The sequence below is a fragment of the Rhododendron vialii genome, chromosome 7a (genome assembly GCF_030253575.1).
Source record: "Rhododendron vialii isolate Sample 1 chromosome 7a, ASM3025357v1".
Taxonomy (NCBI): domain Eukaryota; kingdom Viridiplantae; phylum Streptophyta; class Magnoliopsida; order Ericales; family Ericaceae; genus Rhododendron; species Rhododendron vialii.
The window spans coordinates 18,550,305-18,574,183 of record NC_080563.1 but is presented as its reverse complement, the minus strand read 5'-3'; the positions used below and the strand labels follow the sequence as shown (position 1 = coordinate 18,574,183).

The 23,879-nt window shown below is 36.2% G+C and overlaps 1 protein-coding gene across 1 annotated transcript; it reads left to right on the top strand.

The window, feature by feature from the left end:
- The first annotated feature begins 561 nt into the window (after positions 1-561).
- LOC131334409 (protein COFACTOR ASSEMBLY OF COMPLEX C SUBUNIT B CCB4, chloroplastic-like) lies at positions 562-3,550 on the top strand. The gene is made up of 3 exons (XM_058369399.1): positions 562-809; positions 1,744-1,893; positions 2,947-3,550. Exons 1-3 carry the CDS (start codon positions 772-774, stop codon positions 3,047-3,049), a joined length of 291 nt encoding a protein of 96 aa, XP_058225382.1. The 5' UTR covers positions 562-771; the 3' UTR covers positions 3,050-3,550.
- Positions 3,551-23,879: the final 20,329 nt, after the last annotated feature.

Below are 23,879 nucleotides of genomic sequence, written 5' to 3'. Positions count from 1 at the left end.
GACTAATTGGTAGTCTTGCATTCTGCTGAAACATCAACTTAGTGAAAAATAAAATTGGAAAAATTGGCAAGCGATCAATTTTATCCGACTTGTTCTTTTTAAAAGGAGAGTTAGATATTAGTCATAAATCCCAGCTACTTATGTATATCAAACAAACTTATGCAACCTATTTTGTTAGGCCTTTTGTAATCAATGACGTGCAGCCTAATTCCATTAGGCCTTCTATAATCTGAAATATCGCATACTTATGTATATGAAATTTATGCAACCTATGCAAGTAGTGATTGCTATCAAAACATTACTATCGTTTTATGGAATCTGGAGTCACTGCTAGATATTTATTAAATATGTAGCAATCACTACTTGACTATCAAATCTATCAAGGTAACATGTGTTTATCAATTGAAACACATTTGGTAACATTTTGTAGTCAGTTTATTGCATTTGATTTTTTATATATATTCCTTTGGGTGATGGCTCTTGTTTTTTGTCATCCTCCCAATTTTTGCAGTGATTGATTTCATGTTTTGAAGTCTTAACGTCAAGGTACTTATTTAGCTTCAGTTTCATGTGTGAATGTACGGCTGGGATTGCCTTTTTTTGAGAAATCACGTGCTCGCTTGTAGACGATGGTTGTGTCTTTAGAAAGAAAGGACATCATGAAATTTCTCAACATTTCTTTCGTTTTTAGTGTCATTATTGTATTTAATGTTTGCAGAGACACAGAAATGAATCTTCTGACACCAATGGTAGAAGATCTGACCCTTCTTTATGAGAAATAGCAACAGTTTGAGAGCAGGTTTTCACAGGTATCTGGAAGGATTGAAACTGCTCAATTTAAAGTATTCAGTAGATGATTAAAGTTTATATGTGATCACATATTCATCTGTTTTGCAGCTGAATGCAGAGATTGTTAAGCAGAATGAATTAAGAGAAAATGAACTACCACTTGTTCAGGATGTAGAAGCTAAAGTTAAAGAACGAACCCAGATCATTCCTGGTCTTAACAATCATCAAAGGTCCTTGAAAGCTTCTATAAAAAAATGAAGGGGAAGGCCAAAGAAATGCATGAAAAGGTGTGGTTTTGACCTTTTAGTACTACTGAATTTGTTTTTTTCATTAATAAAGGGACAACACATAAGCTTGTTCTTTGCCTTCTTTTTTAGATCATTAATAAAGGGACAACACATTAGATTTTATGTTCCAGAAAATGAAGCCGTGTTGCCTGAGGATAAAACTAATAAAGCTAATTCCTTGAACTTTTATAAAACTCATGAAAGCAATCTGTGTTATGTAAGGCTTATGGTAATCTTCATAGAACGTGTTCAGAACTATATTACAATCAGAAACAACAATTTCATTATTGCTGTTGCATTGAGTTATAGGTTTTCACGCTAAGTTTCAAGGCTTCACATTCCTGCATCCTTCCTAACCATGTACAGATTGTGTCTTCGTATTCGTATTCCTTATTTCCCTAATATCTTCCATGAGATTATACGTAGGAGTATACCCTTATGACTTTACTTTGTAATTGTCGAAGGTCTTAGAAAAGAAAAGTTAGCAACTGGCAAAATTTTGTTTCTCTCTTAAGTTTGTGTTGGCATTTCGCCTTGAGGTATGAAGAGGATCAGAGTCACTGAAATTTCTACGTTGGCATTCTGCACCAGCAGCTATTTGCAGCTTAAGAGCTTTACCTTCAGCGCCTTCTAATAGCATAAGAGATATAATGTTTAGCTTTTACAGGGGACAGAAGCCGAGAAGGGAATGGGTGGCTGACTTGGTATCAAGAAACGACGACGCTGTGCAGAGCTTGCCAATCCATGTGGGTAGTGTCTCTCTGCTGGCAGTTCTCATCAATCGCGGTGTTTTGGGCATACCTCCTGATGCCAGTAGGTAAAAGTAAAAACCTCTTCTTTTTTACTTACTTTCTAATTGTATATACTACTAAAAGCTACACACAAAGTGAGGAAATGGTAAATGGGATGCAAAATTCTGATTGTGTTTGTGCATAAGATAAACTTTCTTTGGAAGTTTCAATTTGGTCATCCGAACAGATTTAGTTGGGAATTCAGATGCCCTGAATCATGTTGAAGTAAAATTGTATGTTTGAAAAGTTATTTGCTTATTTCCTTTAAATAGTTTAAGAAATGCGTATCTTTGCACAATGAGAAAATCCAACTAGAGTGGAGTTTTGGCATGACCATTGGAGAAGGAAAAATGGGACTCCTAGATTGAGGATTGGTTAGTTTGAATAGTGAGAAATTATGTATTTACCATAAGAATTCAATGAGTCCATAAGAGAGCAATTTTAAAGTTTCAACTATTTACAGTAATCCATCAATAACAGTATGTATGCAGCCACAAAAATGCAGAAATATCAGTTATAGTTCTACTTGAACCTATGTGCAGAGCACTGAGTATTGCGGTGAACTAACACAAAGAACTGGACAATCCGACTATGGGGTAAGTTTCTTTCATAATAAGAGATTATTCTCTTTTAATCTATTTTGTTCCTAAATATTGAGCTTCACCTTTGCTTCTTGTCTTGTTCCTTTGTACATGAAATTGGTGAGTGCGTGGCCGAACTTCAGCTATTTCATGTGCTACTTTGGGAGAAGGTACGTTTGTTTTTGGATAAAATACATATTAGTGAATGTGAGAGGCATGGCCTCCCGGGGCCAAACATAAATCCCAGAAAGGGATCCCTTTGGGCTCCCTAGGCCAAACATAAATCCCAAAAAAGGCTCCCTTCTTTTTGCTCTAAGGATAGATGGAAGCATTAATTTTGAAAGATGGGTGTATTGGAAATCATGTTGGGGTCCATTAAGTAGTGATACTAAGTTGTTGGACATAAATTAATGAATCTTTGGTGTAAAGATGGGTGAAGATATTAATTTTGCAAGTCATATTAAGGTTTGGTAATTGTATTGTCTTACTCATGAACAGAGCACATGAAAATGGATTCTTTTGGAGCTGCAGACACATCGATGCTTCTCAGTTTTGGGTTGTTGGAACCGATACTTGGTCATGTGAACTGTTGAGAGAGTAATATAAAATAACTGGTGTGATGGTTGAATTTGAAGAGAAATTGAGTCAACGAGGTGGAGGTGGTTGTGGTTTATCAAGTTCCATTCAAAAGATAAATACGTCTTTGAAGAAAAATTTACAAACAATGCGAGAGAAGGTTCGAAGGCAACAAGATTTGATGAAACTCCTTTAAATGCCACTAAGCAAAAGGTTGTAGCTGCTAAGCGATATGTATAGAAGAATTACAGAGAGCAGATAAAGGAGCGGTTTAACTTTCGATTTATACATTCAATGTACCTGTTTATATTATTTCGATTTCTTGTTAGAAGGTGGAAGTTTTTGTCTGATCGGAATGTCCTGTTGTTTCTCTTATTTGTAGAAGTATATTTTGGTAGCAGTTGCATTGGATTATGGAGATCAGTAGTGTGTGACAATGGTTAGTTTAGTGCATAAATGAATTTTTGGAACATACACAGGTAGATGGGCTAATCAATCGCATTCTCATTCATAGTCATGGAATGTACAGAATCCAATAGCCTTCGTGAATGGTATGTTTCATATTAGCTACAATGATTGAATGCTATGTTATTTGAATAGCAGCTTCAAAACTCTTTTGATTGATCAAGCTTTTTATGTTAGTTTCAATTTTGCGATGCTTGATTCTTTGAGTTATATCTTTGATTGAGAGTAAGCACTATTAGTGTTGAGATAGTGCGAGAAAGTTGTACGTTTGCTTTCTAACTGTTCTACTTCCATTTTTGCATTTCCGGCTTTACTGTTAAATAAACTCTATGCTGCCTTAATATAATATACCTTCGTAACTATTTTACTACCATTCTTGCATTTCCAGTTTTACCATCAACTGTTTTTCCTGCACTCCATTACCACCATAGCAATCAAAAACAGCATCAATTTCTGCTCTAAAACAAAATGCGTCCACTTCAATGGGCATGATTTTCGTGCCTTGCACGAAGGAGAACCTAGTACTTTAAAAGTTTCAAATAATCCAATGACCAAAAACACATTGGTACATGGGTACACCTAAATTTTGATACAGAGGATTTGAGGGGCTCACGACACCTCAAAATGTATTTGGTTGAATTATGAATTTGGTCGGACAAAAATTGATTATCGATAGACAAGGGGCATTTTTCATGTTAAATGATTTTTGTTTAAGTCTTTCGTTTAAAATTTGGGGGATTAATTGTTAGTTTAGACTAGGGGATTTGAAAAGGCTTAAAAATATTGACCAAAATAAAGAAAAATTTAAACAAGACAACTCTAATAATAGTACTTAAGACAGTGAAAATTTGATTTTTCAAATTTTTTTATTTAGTAAACTTTTTGGAACTGTTGAACATAATTGTTTTACCTTTTAAATTTGTTCCACAAGACAAATGATAAATCTAAAAAAAATGATCCGAATCTAACAAAAATCCAGTAAAACAACCAAAAAAGCAATGCTAAGAGTATTGAATAACTATGTCCAAACACGAATGATTAACTACTCCCTCCGTCCCTATTTAATTGTCCACCACGGTTTTGCGTGCATTTTCAATGGTTTATATCTCTCAACATATATTACATTTTATGTTTTTAAAATCATTGTCTTATAGAAAAAATTGAGATCTACCAAACAAAATTCATACTGCATGTTTCTAGCAATATACATTGAGTGATATAAGTCGTTGAAAATGCACACAAAACTGTAGGAGATAATTAAATAGGGACGGGAGAGTACTATATAAAGTGTGTGCACAATACAAATATTACTTTGGGTAAATTAACAAAATCACCCCTAAAGCTTCTAAAATTATAAATTGCCCCCTCACATATGGAAAATTGTAAAATATCCCTTGTCGCATAACAATTACTCCATTGTCGTGATGTAGACGCTAGAAAATTCAAAGAAATCTGTCCAACATCATCAAATCCTAATTACAACGGAGTAAATTGTCTTTTTATAGCATGTGACAGCTATTTTCACACCTCTACAAGTTTACAACCCTTTACAAGCTGTAAGAGGATAGTGTAGTAATTATAATTACGATTTTTTTTTATTAAGATTTGATGATGGCAAAAATTTTGTCGAATTTCCTAGCAGCTATATCACGATTGGGATAATTTGTAATTTCTCATACATGAGGGAGCAATCTATAATTTGTAAAAACCTTGAGGGTAGTTTTGGTATTTTGCTCTATTAGTTTTGTGGTATTTAATTAGAACTACAATGGTGAATGTATATTTTTGTAAGTTTCCGTTTGACAAAAAAGAAAAGAAAAAGGAATGTACATTTTTGTTATTACCATCACGATATAGGGAATTATAAACCAACAATGAATCACACAATTAATAACAAATGTATTTACATGGTTCCACTTGAATTAAGCCTAACTTATATCCATAAGCGAAAAGCAATAAAGGAATCATTAGCAATGAGAATAGAATACAAAGACCCGATTGTGCTGTAACTCTCCAAGAGTCACGAAACAAAGAACTCTCAAGAAACAAACTTTGTAAAATAAGGGTGTCAGAAAAAAACTTTTAATTATCCCTTTAAATTACTCAACTACCAAGGGATTGCTATCAACATTCTAACACCTCAATGAAGAATTTTTTTCCTCAAGTGGTAACAATTTAAATATTCGAACAAGAAGAAATAACTTGGAAGACTGCTAGTACGAGTACAATAGCGAAACCTATAATTAAAATTGTAAATATTTACGCAAGACGATTTACGATCAAATTAGATAAAAGAATACAAAATCAATGATGGCAACTACTTCTACTGTTACTTCTATTGAGAGATATCTCCGTTGATACCTCTATTACTATAACTACTCTTTACCTAGGCTACAGTTATTGTGCTGACAAAGAAAAGAACAAGTTTTTATGCAAGAATTCGAGAGGGTTGTTTCTTGAACCATTTCTCTTTTTATAGACGACGAAGAAACAGTTAATAATTGTCAATCCAACTATTTCTTCTGTGCTCGACACATATCCTCCCCTATTTAAATATGAATTTGGATTTTATTGGAATATCTTCAACATTTATTCTCTTTCTTTCGCTGAACTAGTACTGGTATTTCAATTCTACAATGGGTATTATTTGTCCTTCACTTGCTCGGATTACTAAACAAAGGAAACTTGTCTTTTTTGACAGTTTCGCTCAACACTTCGTTGGACGTCATTTTTCCAATTTCTAAACAACGGAATAAGGTATTCAAGTGAAAGAAATTTGTCTTTTTTGACCTTGTCTTTCTACCTCATTAACAAAGTGGTCCCCTGCTTTCTACCTACTATCCCGATTCCCCACGCTCTCTCCCTCCAAGCTAGCTGTTTAGCCCTTGTTCAGTTATGGGTTTGGAAAAAAAATTTCAAACCTAAATTCACTGATTACCAATATTTTCAATCATTACTTTCATTCTATTTTCACTCATTATCCCTATATCAAAACATTAATCTCATTTTTCTCTCTATCTCTCTCCACTCATTACTCATATTCCCAATTATTACATTATTTTCTCTCCTCACATGTTACCCAAAAACCAAACCCAAAAATTTTCCAAACCCACAACCGAACAAGGCAATATGTTCAGGTTTCTAAGAAAAAGGAGAGGGGATGCCTTGTGACTGCTAGACTGCGGAAAATGCTGTGGACACGCCTTTCAGCCACTCTCCAGACACTTCTCTCTCACAAGCAGTGGGCTCCACACATCTACGGGCTCTACTGCTTGTGAAAGAAGAGTGTCTGGGGAGTGGCCAAGAGGCATGTCTGTAGCATAATTGTTATGACTGGCTGCTTTTGGTTTACATAAATAATTATGGACGTTAAACACATTTTTCTTGTGTGAACAATTTTATTTTAAAAAAAATAAAGGATTTCTGCAAATCTCTTTCTTTTCTCTTTTGGCAAACAAAGAACTTGTTTTTTAATTACTAATCATGTGAAAGTTATAGGATTCTCCTTTGATTTTATCAGTTCCTCTCACAATTCATATTGTAATTTGATTCACCTGTTAGGAAAAAATAACCGAGAGTGTTTGGGAAAAAGATGCGTGCGCGAAGGTCACTCCCTTTTTTTTCTCTCTTGGTCATTACTAGCTCCGTTCAGTTATTGAGATTGTTGTATGAGAAATATATTCTTAGGAAAAGTGAAGTAAAGAGAGATAAATTTCTTTTCATTTGAGTGCTCTGTTGATAAAGAATTTTGTAGGAACATTACAATTCATTCTTTATAGAAAGTTACATGTAAGTTGATTTTTTTTTTTTATCATTTTCTATCCTTTCCGATCAATTGAATGGGCCTTGGGGTACTCGGGGTGGTGGTTTAGGCTTGAGACTTATGGGTTTGCTTCCTCAAGGACCGGCCTGATTTTTTGGAGGCCTAATGCAAAAATCAAAGATGAGGACTTTTAAATATTTATACAGACAAAATTTAAGGTTGATAAATTATCTTTCTAAAAAATGGAAGATATTCTAGTAACTTGTTGTTGGGCCTTTAATTGGTGAAGTTGAAGAACAATAGTGAGGCTATAATAGAACCAAACCAAAGGATACGTTACAGAGCCCAAAGTTTAGCGCAATAGCTTCCAATACCATATTGGCGACGCCCAGTACCTATATCTAATAAGTAGGCCGAATTGGAGCCTAAGGTAATACTCCTAATGGCTTACACTAGGGCCACCCACCCTAGGTGGAAAAAAACCTAGCTAATTGGAATCGCCGACATAGACACGTCGTCATTGAGCCCTTGGGACTGCTGCCAATTTTATTTGTTGTAATGTAATTTGAATTTCATTACAACCTCAGTTCCATTAGCGTGCCCAGTCCATTCCATTCCATTTTCAGTGAACGAACCAGCTGCTAGAATGATGAGTAGAGTAAGGTCTTGCGTTTATATTATAGGATAGGAGATAGGATATTTAGGCATTTTGAAAAGAATTTAGATAGCAATAGAAAATGATTTTCACACTCTCTGTTTTTATTTTTTTATTATGACACTCTTTTTTTGTCTTTTAGTAAAAAAAAATATACACAAAAAACTTCACTAAAAGACAAGAAATGAATTGCCTTAATAAAAAAAAAAAGAGTGTAGAAATCATTTTCCTAATACAAATTCCATTAATAAATTAAGTTTTGGAGCAACTAGAAGCTCGTTGATGCCTCTGCCCTGTTTAGTGTAATGCTTTTGATACATCATTCTGGGACAAATCTAACATGTGGGACACGATGAACCAAAGGCCATTGGCCCAATGGTTGTGTAACTATACCGAGGTACAACATATGTGAGTTTAACTCCCATTCTGTTGTTGATGGCTTCAGTTAGTGGTAGGGCAACATAGCTAGAAGAAAAAGGAAAAAAAAAAGACATGATAGAGATGGCCGGTTTGATCAATTCATTCAAATTTTCTCCATGTGAATACAGGACGAAAATCAATTAAGGCCGTACAGACGTCTAAATGAGTTGATTTTTTACAAGAACTCTTAAAAATATGTTTTAAGCAAATTAAATGATCACTTTGATCATTTGTGAGATACCTTGAGATAGATCCCACACAATCCGGTATACACCAAGTGGTGTGTACCCATTATTTGATTTTTTGCTTTTGTTAGTGAGTGAGAGACAAAAGATGACCCACGTAAGTGTATAACTGTAACGCCTCGATTTTTCAGGAGCAATAGAAAGTAATATCTTAAGAAAATTTTGCTAAATAAATATAATTTTCAAAAAAAAGAGGTTTAATCATTACAATCTCAAGATAGATTTATTGATTCAAAATACATTAACTTCAGAGCCGACTCTAGGCTTGATACGGATTCCAAGCATACTCGATCTCCGCTCCTGGTTTTTCTCCTGTCTCAAAACTGCTCCACCATTGAATCTTGCACCCGCTGGCAAATTGATCGCCGAAGCAACCGATTTGCCAGGATACAGACGTATTCGTGAGTGATAAATCACCCAGCAGAATAATCCAACTCAACCACCTCTCTTACTTTATAGTTAGCAAGTAACAGGATAATAATGATCCGAAGAAGTAAAACCAAGATTTTTCACATAAATCGGTTTATTACTATCCATTAACCTAACGTGAAATCTAAGATCTCATCCACGAGATCTTTCCTCCCCAACCGCTAGCCATGTCCCGTCCCATGAGATCACTTACTTTTGCTATCGTAAATACACTTAAGTAATGTACCGAGTGTGCATCCCAATGACTACATCAAAGGGTAAGCTTATCATGCCGGGACATAACTAGGTTCACTTATCTTATTCACCACACAATCATCACTAGACTCCCGCCAGTTTCATTTCATCACTGGACTTACTTTGCCAGTTTCAAATCATCACATCCAACTCATCTCATTTCAAAATTCCGCTAACAGGCAATCTAAAAATGAAACTTTCCAATTTATCCATTGCCTAGCATCGTCAGGTGAATTCTATTCGCATACCACCTCATGTCTCTAGGGTCCAATCAGCATTCAAATCAAGCATTGGTGCAATATACGATTAATCAAATAATAATTAAAACAAATAACAGGCAATGCGATCACACAACTTTTTATGAACGAGCCGTTGCTCTTAGTCTTGTTTGGCCACGATGTCAATAATAAAGTAAGAACTTTTATAGAAGAATTTAAAAATAAATTTTATAGGCTCTCATTAATTAATTCTAAGAAATTAGATTGATTAAAAACTAATTAAATACAGTAATTAGGTAAAAATATTAGAATAATTATGATGACATTAATAAGAGCCCTAAAAGGTCCTATAGAACACGTTCGAGTGCCAAAAGTTGGGTTTGGAGGGTCGCGTGATTAATTTAAATAAAGAGATTAATGAAAGTTGCCGAAAGAAAATAAATAGATAATAAATAATTTAATAAGTAAAATATATTGAGGTTAACAAAGTTCCATCTTTGGAATGTAAAGAGTCTAAAAAAAAATTACTCGGGCATTAATGACATGTTTTATAAGGTTGCATAGTAATTTAGATTAGAAACTTTGTAAAAAATTAAATAAATAGATAATTAAGTAAAAAAATATATGAAATTAACAAGATATCATCTTTGAGGTGCAAGGAGTCTAGAAAAAATAGTTTGGGTGTCAAAAACATTGTCCGGAAGGTCGCAAAGATTTTTCGTTTGTAAACTTTGAATAAAAAAAGTAAAAATTTAATAAATAGATATTCAAATAAAAAAAATATGATATTAACAAGATATGATCTTTGAGGTATGAGAAGTATAGGAAAAATAGTTCGGGTGTCAAAAATGATGTTCAGAAGGTCGAAAAGTGGTTTTGAACCAAAACAGTGAAAACTACAAGGTTGGACTGAGTTGACCTTGCGGTCCGCAAGGTCAGAGACTTGGTTCTTGCGGCTGGAGCAACCCGAAGGTTGCGGCCGCAAGGTCACGACTAGAATTTTTTTTTTTGTTCGTTTGGCTACGGTTTCGTGTATGGATTCGCATGGGCTATGTCTTAGGCCTAAAAATACATAAATATAGGGTTTAATTGCAAGAACACCCCATAAACTATCACTTTTTGGCAACTTCACCTCCTTAAGTTTAAATTCGAGCAACTTCACCCCCCTAACTACCAAATTTGAGCAACTTCACCCCTCCCCCATTTTCCGTCCAATTCTGTTAGGGATTTGGATGAAAAATTATAAAATTGAATGGAAAAGTAATTTAACATACCACACCCATTATAGACACCCTCTCTCTCTCTCTCTCTCTCTCTCTCTCTCTCTCTCTCTCTGGAGATCGGTTCTAGAGTCTCGGTCGACCTCGACCCATGATGAAAAGAGAGAGAGAGAGAGAGAGACAGAGATGAAAAGGTGGTGGGAGTGATCAATCATTTTTTTCTTCCAAGTATAAACCGTGTTTTTTTTAAACCTTAGGGGTACGTTGGTCTTTTTATTTCAGTCCGTCCAAGAATTGGACGGAAAATGAAGGAGGGGGTGAACTTGCTCGAATTTGGTAGTTAAGGGGGTGAAGTTGCTCGAATTTAAATTTAAGGGGGTGAAGTTGCCAAAAAGTGATAGTTTAGAGGGTGTTGTTGCAATTAAGCCTAAATATATTTAGAGAAGAGGTTGGATAAGATTATAGTATCTTGGGTTGGTCGAATTGAATCAAAAATCGAAACTTTGAATTTGGAGAAGATGACTTCGGGTTTTGCTATCGGGGAACCTTGGGATTGAATTGAATGTTGTTTGGTGATTCTTTGGGGTGTATGAGGTGATTTGAATAGTCGGTTTGGGTTTCGATGGGTCATAACTATGAAACCCACTTTTCTTTCTCTTTCTTTCTCTCTCTAAAACTCCATGGATTGGAGCTTCGGTTGGCCACGGTTTTCTCTTGATTCTTACTCAGTGGAGTGTGGAGGGTGTAGCGGTGCGTTCGTGGCCGAAGTGGTGGGGTATTTATAGGTGAATTTGAAGAAGAAGGATAAGATCGAATTTAATGGAGTTATAGATTGCTCCCTCACATATGGAAAATTGTAAAATATCCCCTGTCACATAACAATTACTCCATTGTCGTGATGTAGACGCTAGAAAATTCAAAGAAATCTGTCCAATATCATCAAATCCTAATTACAACGGAGTAAATTGTCTTTTTATAGCATGTGACAGCTATTTTCACACCTCTACAAGTTTACAACCCTTTACAAGCTACAAGAGGATAGTGTAGTAATTATAATTAGGATTTTTTTATTAAGATTTGATGATGGCAAAAATTTTGTCGAATTTCCTAGCAGCTATATCACGACAGGGATAATTTGTAATTTCTCATACATGAGGGAGCAATCCATAATTTGTAAAAACCTCGAGGGTAGTTTTGGTATTTTGCTCTATTAGTTTTGTGGTATTTAGAACTACAATGGCGAATGTATATTTTTGTAAGTTTCCGTTTGAAAAAAAAAGAAGAATGTATATTTTTGTTATTACCATCACGATATAGAGAATTATAAGCCAACAATCAATCACACAATTAATAACAAACGTATTTACATGGTTCCACTTGAATTAAGCCTAACTTATATCCATGAGCGAAAAGCGATAAAGAAATCATGAACAATGAGAATAGAATTCAAGGACCCGATTGTGCTATAATTCTCCAAGAGCCACGAAACAAAGAACTCTCAAGGAACAAATTTCGTAAAATAAGGGTGTCAGAAAAAGTCTTTTATATAATAGGTGTTTGGCTATTTTCTCTCAAGGCAAAATTTGTAAAATAAGAGTGTCAGAAAAAAGCTTTTAATTATCCCATTAAATTACTCAACCCAAACTACCAAGGGATTGTAATGAACATTCTAATACCTCAATGAAGAAATTTTTTCCTCAAGTGGTAACGATTTAAATATTCGAACAAGAAAAAATAACTTGGAAGACTGCAAGTACGAGTACAATAGCGAAACCTATAATTAAAATTGTAAATATTTACGCAAGACGATTTACAATCGAATTAGATAAAAGAATACAAAATCAAGGATGGCAACTACTTCTACTGTTACTTCTATTGATATCTCCGTAACTCCGGTGATACCTCTATTACTGTAATTAGGGGGTGTTTTGGTTTTGTAAAAAAGTACTTTTTAGAAAAAGAAGGCAATTTCAAACTTAAATATAATGAAAATGAAAAATATTTTTTTAATTTTTTTTGCACCGTTTAAAAAATCTTAATGAGATAGATCAAACAAGATTCATATTGGTAGGAAAATTATTTGCGTAAACACATGATTTTTGAGCTTGAAATTACCTTCTTTTTTCAAAAAATACTTTTTTTCGAAAGTGGAACACCCCCTTAACTCTTTACCGTAGGCTACAGTTATCGTACTGACAAAGAAAAGGACAAGTTTTTATACAAGAATTCGAGAGGGCTGTTTCTTGAAACATTTCTCTTTTTATAGACGACGAAGTGAAGAAACAGTTAATAATTGTCAATCCAACTATTTCTTCTGCGCTCGATACATATCCTCCCATGTTTAAACATGAATTTGGATTTTATCAGAAGTTGGTTATCTTCGACATTTATTCTCTATCTTTCGCTGAACTAGTACTGGCATTTGAATTCTACGATGTGTATTATTTGTCCTTCACTTACTCGAATTACTGCAACTTCCACCATGTGTCTCGAACCTTCTGAGCCTTAATTTACCTGCCATCATGTTGCCCTACGTGGTGGCATTATAACATCGTTCCTATAATTTACATACATACCAACATTCGAGGTTTAATTTCATAAGCGGTCGTGTCTTTCTTACATTCAAAAGGTCTTCATTTCAACATCGAAGGCCATTTTCCTATTTGTTAAACCCTTCAATACTTAGCCACACGTTGAGTTTTTTTAAAGGGTGCGTGATTTTAGTTTAGTAGTAATCAATAAGAAAGTCCTAATAACAAGTCAAAATGGCTTACGCGTCTAGTCCTTGGAACTTGCTACTCCAGTATTTGGCAAGAAAAAGCTAGCTGCTCTGCTCGCGTTTGGACAACAGAAATACTACCTGGCTAGCTTCCGAGTACAATGCAGTAGAGTACTATCAAAAGTTTCTTTAGGGAGGTTGAATGGTACAATTGGTGTAGTCGATCGATGATCAATTTGAACTTTTGATCCACCAAATGAGTAGGGACGAGAACAGTCAGTCTTTATCTACTCCAATTAACCAAGTCTTTTCACAGTGTTCTCGCGCCCATCTGAATATCATGTTGACTGTTCAACTACTCTGTGATGAGACCATTAAGGTTTTTTTATTATTATTATATAGTATATCAGCGGGAATTAGTGAAGAAAGTTAGTAAGTCAATTTATAAGGGATTCAGAGGATATTTATAATCGAACCCTGGTCTCCCACAAGGGAGAGTGAGGAGTTACCAATTGGGCTACAACCCATTTGTATGATACCATTAAGTTTTTTTTTTTTTTTTTTGAATCAGTCAATTCATTTCAAGCCCAAAAGCAAAGATTACATCGCAAAATACAGGAGTGTACCAAACTACCTAATCCGGAATTACAGGACACCCTGCAAAAGCAAATCAGCACTAGGTGCTGATATGAGAATCCCATCCGGGACTGAGAGAAATCAAACAAAATCCCAGTACAAATCAGTAGACAATAAAAAACGGATGTAATCAAACAACAAACAGATCACAAGCGAAAGAAGAAATCTAATCCCGTGCCGGAGACCAAACACTGCTTCATGCCTGAAACTGCCATTGACGGCCCAGAACAAGGAAACAACGCCGGCAAACAAAATAGGCCAGAGCTGCTACCGGAAAATCCCAACAACGGCGGCACTGCTACCACTGCTGGAAACCCACAAGAAGTGCCACCAACACCGCCGTCAACCACCACAGACCTCACTCCGAACACCCACTAAACCCTAACTAAAATTATTCGCCCACCACCCAAAACCCACCGGATCTAGAGTACTAGACCGGTACAAACCAGACTGGGGGAGACCCAGCCAGTAGAACTCGAGCCAAACGGCCGGAAAAACAGAAAAAAAACAAAACCCTAACCCCATCAGTGCCTAACCCCAAACCGTCATTATTACCTCCTCCGACGGCCACTAAACTCCGGATTCTGGGAAGACAAGGTGAAGCCATGACAAATCCAGCCCACAGGTCACCGGCCGGAGGTTGGAACACCTGAGACGAGGTCACCACGAGCACTGCAACACATGCTCCCAAACGGAAGAGAAGATACACCGACAAAGAGGAGAGAGAAGGAGGGGAAAGGGAGAGGAGGGGCGAGGGGGAGGGGGGAGGAGGGCGGAGGAGGAGGCGGCAGCCCCCCTCCCCCAAAACCAGATCTGCTATGGAACTTCCTTTTCTAGAGAGAGAGAGAGCTAACGTATCCTATTACTGAGTCCTTTACCATTAAGTTCAATATCTCTTTTTAGGAAATTTCTAAAGGAAAATGACGATCCAAGACGTGTTTTGATAATTAATACTCGTCAAGGACATGCTAAGAATATTTATTAATGTTAAAAATATTCTTAGCAGATATTGATTATCAAAACACGTCATTGGCCGTCGTTTTCCCAATTTCTAATCAACGGAATAAGGTATTCGAATAAGGTATTCAAGTGACAGAAACTTGTCTTTTTTGACCTTGTCTTTCTACCTAATTAACAAGGTGGTCCCCTGCTTTCTACCTACCATCCCGATTCCCCCCGCTCTCTCTCTCGAAGCTGTTTAGTGTTTTCAGGTTTCTAAGAAATGGAGAGGAGATGCCTAGTGACTGCGAGACTGCGGAAAATGTTGTGGACACGCCTCTCAGTCACTCTCCAGACACTTCTCTCTCACAAGCAATGGGCTCTATACATCTGCGGGCTCCACTGGTTCTAATAGAAGAGAGTCTAGGGAGTGGCCGAGAGGCGTGTCTATAGCATGATTGTTGTGACTAGCTGCTTTTGGTTTACATAAATAATTGTGGAAGTTAAACACATTTTTCTTGTTTGAACAATTTTTTTTTTTAAAAACAAAGTATTTCTGTAAATCACTTTCTTTTCTTTTTTGGCAAAATAAAGAACTTGTTTAAAGAAAATGATATTGGCCCTCCAAAAATTGATAGAGGCACTCCAAAAAACAAAGGAAAGTGGTTTTGGAATTATACTGATTTTGGAGTGCATGTATCAATATTTGGAGTGTCAATATCATTTACCATTTTTAATTACTCATCATGTGAAAGTTATAGGATTCTCCTTTGATTTTATCAGTTCCTCTCACAATTCATATTGTAATTTGATTCACCTGTTAGGAAAAAATAACTGAGAGCGTTTGGGAAAAAGTTGTGCGCGCGAAGGTCACTCCCTTTTTGTCTCTTGTTCATTACTAGCTCCGTTCAGTTATTGAGATTGTTGTATGAGAAATGTATTCTCAAGAAAAGTGAAGTAAAGAAAGATAAAATTTCTTTTCCTTTGAGTGCTCTGTTGATAAAGAATTTTGTTGGAACATTACAATTTGTTCTTTATAGAAAGTTACATGTAAGTTGATTTTTTTTTTTTTAATCATTTTCTATCCTTTCTGAGCAATTGAATGGGCCTTGGGGTACTCGGGGTGGTGGTTTAGGTTTGACACTTACGGATTTGCTTCCTCAAGGACCCGCCTGCTTTTTTGAAGGCCTAATGCAAAAAATCAAAGACGAGGCCTTTTAAATATTTATACAGACAAAATTTAAGGTTGATAAATTATCTTTCTAAAAAATGTATGATATTCTAGTAAGTATGTTGTTGTGCCTTTAATTGTTGAAGTTGAAGAACAATAGTGAGGCTAGAATAGACCAAAGGATACGTTACAGAGCCCAAAGTTTAGCCCAATAGCTTCCATTTCCTTGCCTAAACAGGGGTTACGTAATGCTTGGGGCCTTTTCCAACCAGGAGCATGAGGTAATAATGGCTTACGCTTGGGCCACCCACCCACCCTAGCTTGGTGGAAAAATGCCTAGCTAATTGGAATCGTCGACATTGACACAAGGTCATTGAGCCCTTAGTACTGCTGCCAATTTTATTTGGAATTGTAATTTTATTACAACCTCGGGGGTGTTTCCACTGACAAAAAAAACTTAACGCATTTTACCATCTCGTTTTCACTAACAAAAAAGTTTCAGTTTCCACTACTAAAAAAGTTTCAGCATTTTATCATCTCGTTTCCACTAACAAAAAAGTTTTAGCATTTTACCATCTCGTTTCCAATAACAAAAAAATTGTCAACAAAAACTCTTTTCCCTACAATAACTTTACTTACAAACCCATTAATAACTTATCACTACTCAAAACATCTAACAACTTCTCAATCATAAATAAAAATTTACAAATTTTTCACTATCAGAAACACCCCCTTAGTTCCATTAGTGTGCCCAGTCCATTCCATTTTAGTGAACGAACCAGCTAGAATGATGAGTAAAGGAGTTGCGATTGTATTAGGATAAAAGAATTTAGATAGCAATAGAGAAAATGATTTTCACAGTACTCTTTTAATTATTATGACACTTCTTTTTGTCGTTTAGTGAAAAAAATACACACAAAATTTTCACTAAAGAAAAAGAAAGAAATGGAGTGCCATAAAATTAAAAAAGGAGTGTAGAAATCATTTTCCTAATACAAATTCCATTAATAAATTAAGTTTTGGAGCAAGTAGAAGCTCGTTGGTGCCTCCGCCCTGTTTACTGTAGTGTTTTTGACAAATCATGCTGGGACAAACCGACAAAGCTAACTTGTGTGACATGATGAACCAAAGGCAATTGGCCCAATGGTTGTGTAACTATACCGAGGTACAACATACGTGAGTTTAACTCCCATACTCTTGTTGATATCTTCAGTTAGCAGTAGGGCAACATAGCTAGAAGAAAAAGGGAAATAAAAAAAAGACATGATAGAGATGGCCGATTTGATCAATTCATTCAATTTTTCTCCATGTGAATGTAGGACGAAAATCAATTAAGGCCGTACATACGTTCGGATGAGTTGATTTTTTACAAGAACTCTTAAAAATATGTTTTAAGCAAATTAAATGATCACTTCGGTCATTTGTGAGAGATCCTGAGATAGATCCCAGACAATCCGGTATACACCAAATGCAAATGATATACGTACAACCGTTGTGCAAAACGCTTTACACAATCAATTTTTTACCGTCCATTGTTGTAATTAATGGTCAAGATTCATTTCATAAATGATCTATGACTGGTAATAAATTATTTTTAATCCGGACCGTCTAAAACACATTTGGATGGTCAAAATTAATTGCACAACCAACACAATGATTGTGCGTATAGCATTTTTGGCTAGTATTTGGGTATGTCTTGCATGTGGACTTTTTTTCAACATATAATAGCGACATTTTCCATAAATGATATATATCAACAATATTATGGACATATATAAGATCGACTAATGTAACACGTCTCTATTCAATTATTGCACGGGTAATTGATAACGCGTTGAGCTCATGCATATGGCCACCGGCCCACCCTCGATCATCTTCCATACTAATGGGCACCGTTTCGAAGCTTGCCAACCCATGTGAAGACTGAAGTACAACTCCTTGAAAAACTCTCTCTCTCTCTCTCTCTCTCTCTCTCTCTCTCTCTCTCTCTTGGTAAGTGTAGGTCAATAGTACGTGTAGGTCAATATCAAGGATTAGTACGTGTAGGTCAACATCAATGTATGTCTATCTATTTGGAAATGAAATAACTTTTTCAAACTAATCCCCTACATCTTAGTCAGTTTTTGTTGACCAAGTTTTCAAACTATTACCCTAAACAATTGATGATTCAGAACTAGAAATAATGTTGTATATACATGTCCAAATTAAATACTAGTTAAATTAGACTAGATCATTTAATAATGTTGTATATACATGTCCAAATTAAATACTAGTTAAATTAGACTAGATCATTTAATTATATATGAAATAGGATTATTAATTGATCGTGTACCTAATATGCATTTTTTATGATATGATCACATGCGATTGTTTTGTTGCATGTTAGGCACAATACATCGTCCTCAATGAATCACAAAATCAACAACACATCGTGATTTAATTTCATTATTCTTTCAAGAAACCAACAACACATTGCTCTCAATGAATCCCCCTACGATATATTTTGAGTAAAAAATTGTTTGATTATCAATTTAGCTTTTGGTTATAATTACCACGCAACTAGCTAGTAATTAATGATGCCGTTGAAAACGAAAACATGCCATTAATGAAATGGAACGGTGAATTTCGTGATAATTAATTCCATAAGTTTGGTTGTTAATAGTGGCGGAGCCAGGATTCGGACGCGGGGTGGCACCGTTCAATGGAAATCTAGTTACATGTTGTGCAAAAAAATATGAAAAAAAATAATTGTGAAATTTAATTAGGTTTTGTTTTGAAAAAGAAATAAAGGCTTACTTCAACTCTCTTGTGGTATGCAAAATGCATAATAATATAATATTAATTATTCTTGATCTGAATCTACCATTTTTTAAATTGCATTTTTTTAACAGTATTTGTATTAGGTTTTTTTTTTATACCCATAAATACTTTGTCAAACCATATTAGTCTATAAAAAAAATTATGTGTTCAAATAAATCATGGAAAAGTTTAATTTTCAAATGGATCATATTCCTTTCCGATCAGTGGGAAAAAAAATTACAAATCTTCCAAGAACTTATGCAGAGAGAGAGAGAGAGAGAGAGAGAGAGAGAGAGAGATTTGAAAAAGGGGAAAACAAATAGGGTGCATGCCATGCCATGGATTCAAACCCTGGCCCAAGGGTGCTAACAAGGAGGCATTTTACAAGATCACAAAAGAAAAGAAAAAAAGGAGGCACTTTACCACTCTAGCAAGCATGCCTTTGAGGAGACGAAAATAATTGAATAAAAAACTCAGCTAGTAAAGACTTTGCTTTTGCGTTCAAAAGGTCGTCAGATCGAGTTTCTTAATTTAAGGGTCACTGAAGTTTAGTCTGTTTCATCGTTAGCTTTAATATTTTCAGATACATAGTATTCTCTCGGATGTAATCGGGTTGGGTGAGGATACGGGGCTGTAAAAAGAAGGAGAGATTGGCCAATAATAGAATCAAGGTAAATAAATTATTGAAGGATAAGTTTATTTTCCAGATTCAGGTTTTTTTTTTTCTTTCACCTGAGTACATTTAAGTATTTCATTCTTATCAACAAAAATGATTTAAATATTTCACTGCAGTCATATATAATCCGGACATTTTTGGTTTAATTTAATTTTAGACGATATATAGCTATCATAAGATCAATTAATATAAGGATCAGTTATTACTCTCTAGAACTTAGCAATATTGTCACATGCATCATAAAGTGAAGTTAGGGCAGGCTTTCTTTTCTACGTTACGTCTCAATCCGGCGAAACCCAAATGATTATAATGTGCAAATTAGGCATAATTAGTTATTGATAATAATTGAGCAAAATTAAATTTTGTGCTTTAGGAAAAAAGTATGCCACTGCTTCCTATTGGTATTATTAGGTTGTTAATATTATTAATTAAGGAGAATTTACGTATGTACTTTTCATGATGGTTTCTTGCTTCTAAGGTAAGATTAATTGGTATTCAATTGAAAATGTGCACACATTAGGACTCTAAAACCTAACTTGATCCGCATAGTCAAATTGAATTGGCCCGGCCCCTAACTACCCTAGTGATCATAACTGCCCTAGTCAAATTGTATGAAGAGAAATGGAAAATCAATTATGGTAGGTGAACGGATCAAAAAAAAAAAAAAATTATGGTAGGTGAGGTGGAAATTTTTTTTTTTTTCGGCCAATGTGAGAAGTTGTATTGATGTAAGCTTAACAGCACTTACAATACAGAATTCATTACAAATATCTTGGACAAAGGCAAACTAATCGTCTAAGATACAAAACGAGAAAAGTACAAGGCAGTTGATGTCTTCTACCTCAACCCATACAATAACGTCTGACGCATATTCAGTTGAAATTTCATATTTTCTGATGGTCCCAAAAAGAGATAAAGTGCTAGCCAAGAAAAAAAATAACAAATACCTAGACGAACTCCAATCAAGTATGAAGGCGGCAATGAACTCCCAAAGTTACAGATCTAACAAACCATCACGAGTTGCTCCATCAAATTTTTTTTATGGGGATACAATAACACTGTTGACACAAATACCCTTGTGAAGCAATATTATTTGAAAGAACCCGATTTGTAGATGCAATATTTGCCCACAGATGAAACTAAAACCTCTCACAAAAGAGAGAGACAAAACTCTCACAGAAAGGAAACGCAAAACTCTCTTCAGATCAATCGACGGTCGAGAAAAAGAAACGGAGATCGAAAACTAGTATCATGTCCTTCTCCTCCCACTACCGTATTAGTGTTGTAAAATCCTAGGTGGAGGAGAAGAGAGAAGAAAGATAAATGTGGCGGCTAGGGTTTCAGGAGAGAAAGAGAGAGGCCAACTTAAGAGAAGTATTTGTATTCCAAAACAAAAAAGCTATGAGTACCGACCAAGGGGGAGAGAAATCGTACCGCCGGTCGCTGGCGGGCCGTCTCCGGCCACCGGACGGCCGATCCGAGCCGTCCAAAAATCCTATAAAAAAAAACCGATGGGGCTATGCGGGAATCAACGGCATCCAAGGTGTGTAGGATGCTTGATCCAAGCACCCTTTTTTCGTGTATATATGTATATACGTGTATATACACGAAAAAAGGGTGCTTGGATCAAGCACCCTACACACCTCGGATGCCGTTGATTGCCGCGATGGCCCCATCGGTTTTTTTTTTTAGAATTTTTGGACGGCTCGGATCGGCCGTCCGGTGGCCGGAGAAGGCCTGCCAGCGGCCGTCGGTACGATTTCCCTCCTCCTTGGTCGGTACATATAGCAACTCTCATCCCAAAAATGTACTCAACATGGTGGATTAACCAACGGGTTATCTTATCGGGTCAAGTCCAATGTGTCTCACTCGAGACAAGTTTTTTGTACTCAACATGGTGGATTAACCAACGGGTTATCTTATCGGGTCAAGTCCAATGTGTCTCACTCGAGACAAGTTCCTGAGTTACAAAACGTGAGATGTACATATATCTAGGGCTGCTCGCGGTCTGGTTCGGTTCGGATTTTTAGGAATCCGAGGACCGAACTGCTAGTCACGGTTTTTACAAAATGAAATCCGTGTCCGGACCAAAAGTCCTACGGTCTGGTTCCAATCTAATCTGTGACTCAAGGATCGGTTACGGTTTTGTCCACGGATTTTAGCAAAAATAAAGCTCAAACATATATCCAACAATAAAAGGGAAGAAGGTTATATTCAGAATTAAGTTTAATACCACCAGAAAGTACTTGTTACATAAACTACCAAAAACTTATTTTAGAAATCAAATTCAAAAGAATCTAAAACACTAATAGGATTGTATCATTATAGTACATTACATAACATAAAAGAATCGGAAAAGAAACAAACTACTGAAACTCAACTAGGGTTACCCGTAATTTATACGAAAAAACTACAATTTACTACTTATATTTTATGTATATCTACATTCTATCCCATTATTAAGATAAAATACTAAAATTTGTGGAAAAAAGTGTTAACATTACTAACAATTTATTATATAAATACACATATATATATTATTTATATAAAATAAATATCTCACGGTCCGGTTCGGTTAATCCACAGTTTCGTAATGGAAATCCGTGGACTGAACCGCGAGTCACGGTTTTCTAATTTTTCAATTTGTGTCCGGACCATTAATCCATAGATAAAATCCAAAAGGTACGAATCGATTCGGTCCGGACCGATTTCACGGTTCACCGGATTTTTTGAGCAGCCCTACATATATCGGCGAGCTTTCACTGTTCGGCGTAAATAAGCGTAAGCGTTGTACATACGTGAATTTCCAGTCTGGTGCTAACTGTATTTTCATATCAAAACGATAATTGTTCTAACTCAAAACTTAAAAAATTCACACACAAATATTTACGGTCCCGAAGAATCCATATCCCCATTTCCTGATTGTTCAGAATTGTATGTCAAATAATTTTTTTTTTGAAGGCAAAAAAATTTCATTAATCTCTAAAATTTTTACAAAAATTAGGAGCAAAGAATGATAACATCAAATTCCTAATCCGAGATCCAAACAATCTACAACGCTAAGAATAATTCTATGCCCATCCGAGATTCATTCCCCGAGTTTGGCAAGAAACCAAACACGAAAAATTCATTGAGACAAAGCCTGCACCCGTTGGCCTAAAAGCCCAGATAATTAAATGAAAACCAAACACCTAAAGGCCTAAAAATCCAAAAAATGGGACAAGCCCAACCAATACAGCACAAACAAAACCCTAGCTACTGCCCAAAATCAGCCTCCAACACCTCTACCGCCAGCCACCACGGCAAAAGGGTAACAACACCACGGCTCGGAGAATCACCCTAAGGCTGCCGCCGCCCACAAGCCGTTAGGCCAAGAACCGAGTGAACTCAGAAGAAGCACCGGGGGAGACACGCGAACCCAAGCAACCACATCCCTCCTACAAATAGATACTCCTACAATTTGCCACATAAACCAAACTCCAACATTTTAGAGAAATTGTGAAAGTACATAAACACCCCCCTCAACTATCACTTTTTCTCATAAATAACCCCTCACATTAAAAAGCGCCCATGAAGACCCCATCAATTACTGGAAACAAAAAAAGACAAACTCTGTTAACGGAATGAATGAATTGACGAATATACCCTTATTATATTATACGGTCAAATACGATTCCTCTCCCATTCTCCACTTCACTCGATCAGAAAACACTCACACACTCCCATGGCGATTCTCTCTCTTTTCCTCTCTCTCATTTTGAACCGCGGGTATGGACCCCACAATTCTCTTGTCCCGATTCTACCACAGCCCCCTCTCCTTCATCACCGATGCCGACTTCAAGTCGCTCCGGGCCCGCGCCCCGCGGTTGTAGAGCTTCTCGAGGCCGAGCCGCCGCCGCTTGTCCTCAGCAGCGCGGAAATGACGACGCTTTGGTAGGGCACAACAGCGACGAGGGCACGCGAGTCAGGATCTGGGTGGGGGGACTGCTTGGCGGCGAAGGCGGTGCAGAAGGCCTCGGAGATATGGTCGTACTCAGAGTAGACATTGGTGGTGATAGTGGTGTCTGGTTGAATTCTGGAGAGAGAGATGGGGAACAAGATGGATATAGGGATATAGTAGTGGAGAGGACATTTTTGTCCAAAAAAACGCCCATGTGACTGACATGTGAACATCTAGCTAACGGTTCTGAGATGGAAGGGTGTTATATGGATAACGAGAGTAGTTGAGGGGATCTTCATGGACGTTTTTAAATGTGATGGAATGTT

Bases quoted from the DNA above. Each gene is read 5' to 3' on its own strand.
- LOC131334409 (XM_058369399.1), top strand. From the start codon at position 772: ATGAGAAATAGCAACAGTTTGAGAGCAGGTTTTCACAG. The intron at 810-1,743 runs GTATCTGGAAGG...TAGCTTTTACAG, and splicing joins TTGAGAGCAGGTTTTCACAG to GGGACAGAAGCCGAGAAGGG. The intron at 1,894-2,946 runs GTAAAAGTAAAA...ACTCATGAACAG, and splicing joins ATACCTCCTGATGCCAGTAG to AGCACATGAAAATGGATTCT.